This window comes from Limulus polyphemus, unplaced genomic scaffold (genome assembly GCF_000517525.1).
Source record: "Limulus polyphemus unplaced genomic scaffold, Limulus_polyphemus-2.1.2 Scaffold2802, whole genome shotgun sequence".
Classification (NCBI taxonomy): Eukaryota; Metazoa; Arthropoda; class Merostomata; order Xiphosura; family Limulidae; genus Limulus; species Limulus polyphemus.
Window position 1 is genome coordinate 23,575 of NW_013668412.1, and position 3,127 is coordinate 26,701.

At 37.7% G+C, this 3,127-nt stretch overlaps 1 protein-coding gene across 1 annotated transcript in view; it reads left to right on the plus strand.

The window, feature by feature from the left end:
* The window catches only part of LOC111087884 (cubilin-like), a gene marked incomplete at its 5' end in the record, with an annotated part of 38,597 nt that overhangs the window by 14,553 nt on the left and 20,917 nt on the right, over positions 1–3,127 (plus strand). Inside the window, 2 exons of the mRNA XM_022396161.1 lie at positions 112–486; positions 725–1,102. Coding sequence (XP_022251869.1) covers positions 112–486; positions 725–1,102 — 753 coding nt within the window. The remainder of the gene's footprint in view (positions 1–111; positions 487–724; positions 1,103–3,127) is intronic.

The following is a 3,127-nucleotide window of genomic DNA, read 5'->3' on the forward strand; positions in this document are numbered from 1 at the left end:
GCCAAAACCAAACTGTAATTATCTGCAGAAGAAAAAAAATATGGATTTGTATTCGGAAGATCTCAATATTTTGGAATTCCTAAAGATTTTTTATTTTCTTTTTTTTGTCAGGATCTTTTGAGTTTCGAGGTCAACGCACCATTATTCATTTTTATAGTGACGCTTTTGTCACCAATCGTGGCTTCCGTATCCGGGTCACCCAAAAAGAATGCATTCCCTCTGTAACATCTCCTCCATTTGTGAGTCCGACATATTGCAACAAAAAGTTTACAGCCCAGGAATTCGAAATAACTAGCGTGAACTACCCAAACAACTACAACGACAACTTAAATTGTCGCTACACCATAGTGCAGCATAGCGACCTTATCTGTAGGCTGGAACTGACATTCGAAGACTTTAACATTCAGGAAAGCCCTGGCTGCTCTGATGACTATCTAGAAGTGGACGGAGACCGACTGTGTGGTCAGTTAAGAGCAAACACCAGACGTAAGTTTGAGTATTTTAAAGTTTTAGAGCACCCCGGGGAATCGAACCCCGAATTTTAGCGTTGTAAGTCCGTAAACTTAATGAAGTTCCACCAGGGGAAAATATTAAAAGTAATATTAACAACAACAAAAAGAAAAAAAAACGGTTTGATGAAAATAATTTAGCTATGTAATTAATTTGTTTTATTCAGTTTTTTTTTTTTTAACTATCTCTAATTGAAGTATGTTTGTGCTTCTAGAGACAATAGAGTTCTTCGAAGCAGCGAAGGTATTGTCATTTCATTCCGATGATCATCGCAATGAGAAGGGCTACAAAATCCATGTGGTACAACGAGAGTGTGAAACTTTTACAACCAGAACACCGTTTCTACCTGAGAACGGTTTTTGTAGCGATGTTTACGCGCGAAAAGAATTCTATCTGAGCAGTGTAAACTATCCCCGAAACTATGACAACAATCTAGACTGCAGCTACGTTGTTCGTCGCCACGACAACAAAGTGTGCTCTCTCCGACTACAGTTTCTGGACTTCGATGTTGAGTCCAGCACCGATTGCGAGTACGACTACCTGAATGTAGATGGACAGAAACTTTGTGGAACCTTACCAGCTGGAACTTTTAGTAAGTAACAAAACCTCTAATGTAAAAAGAAAGTGAGAGATTAAAAAATTATATCCAATAAATAACATTTAATATTTCTTGTAATTTGGTCTCCCGATGAGTCAGAAGTAAGCTTACAAAATTAAAACGCTAAAATCCGGGGTTCGTTTCCCGGTAGTGCAGCGAACAGCGCTCAGATAGTCCATTGTGTAGCTTGGAGCTATAACAAACCACACACACCGCCTGTAATTTGATTGTTTTTTATCGTATTTGAGTCACCATGTGCGTGTTCTTTTGGTGAATAAATTTGTGGCATTTATCGTGATTTTATCATTAGATTATTTTACTTTCTGCCAAAAAACCTGTTTGCTGAAATTAAAATTCGTCAGCTTTTTTTTTTTCTTCTACGACAGTACAGAGGCTTCAATGTAGTATGTCACTGTTTGGTCAAGTTTTCTGTTATTAAAGATAAAATTCCCAGGAGTGGGCGTATATTAAAACAAAAACTGCTTGTATTGCAACCAAAATATGTATTTCTACATGCGTTCATAACATTGCTTGTACTACTTAGTTTTGCCGCGGCATATCGGCTCATAGAATGGCTCTGAGTTTTTTTCTCAAGTACAAACTTTTAGCTCATAGCTCCGTCATCTCTTAACCGATTTGAGATCTAATTACAGTTTTGGACTCAAGAGGTCGAACCTTTTTGATTGATATATTTGACCACGCCCAAAGTCTCATAAGTTAATTGACTCTAATCCTACCTAAAAGAATTTCAATTTAAGGATAGACTCTTAGAGATCCTAATGAGTAATATAATCGAATCGGGTATATGCGCGCCCCACGCTTGGTATTGCTGGCGCACAGAAATATAGCAAATACGACTGAAAAAAAAAAGGTATCATAGATTAATTTACTCTAATCCTGCCTAAAAGAATTTTAAGTGCCGCAGCTATTGAGGATTCCCTCTTGTTATTCTAAGGAATATCTTACGGTTCGTGTCTCTCTATTACTGCAGTATAAGTGTGTTTGTTTCTCTTATAGCAAAGCCACATCGGGCTATCTGCTATGTCTACCGAGGGTAATTGAACCCCTGATTTTAACGTTTTAAATCCGAAGACTTACCGCTGTTCCATTGGGGACTGCAATATACGTATGTTAATGAGAATATTATTTCGTTAGCCTAAACAGTTACTCTGCTAAACACTATTACTGGTATCACATTATTCTTAGAGAGCAGTTTATATTTCATTTTCATAATATGTCATTAATGTCCACGAATAAATGAGTATTTGAATTAAACGAACTCTGGCCTAATTTGGTTCTCATGGGCCCGGCATGGCCAGGTGGTTAAGGTGCTCGACTCGCAATCTGGCGATCGCGGGTTCGAATCCCCGTCCCACCAAGCATGCTCGCCTTTTCAGCCGTGGGGGCGTTATAATGTGACGGTCAGTCCCACTATTCGTTGGTAAAAGTGTAGTCCAAGAGTTGGCGGTGGGTGGTGATGACTAACTGCTTTCCCTCTAGTCTTACACTGCTAAATTAGGAACGGCTAGCGCAGATAGTCCTCGTGAAGCTTTGCGCGAAATTCAAAACAAACCAATCAGTTCTCATAACTCGTGATATTCAGTTGATATATCTTCTTGTATAATAACAAAAAAATATCTGTCGTGAATATTTAGACAACTGGCTTTTAATAATTTCTTACATTTCTAGAATGCAATATCAAGAAACTCTATTGTATTGCTATGAAAACACCATACTGGGGTAATTACAAGTAACTATTTATTAACATGACTTGTACAGTTTCTAGGTAAAGTGTATTATTAAAAACATGATGATGATTGAAAATTGTTTGTTCATTGAGAGTGTGTGTATTTATGCTAACTATTTTTAAGTATTCTTTGATAGATTGTTTAGGCAGAGTATTCATGATGAAACTTGGTAAAATGGACGGCAACTGCTTGTTGTAGAGACACAAGTGTAGAGAACGACGTTTCTAAAGTCTTTCGTCTTCACGTCCAACACAAAAGGCGGAAGACTTTC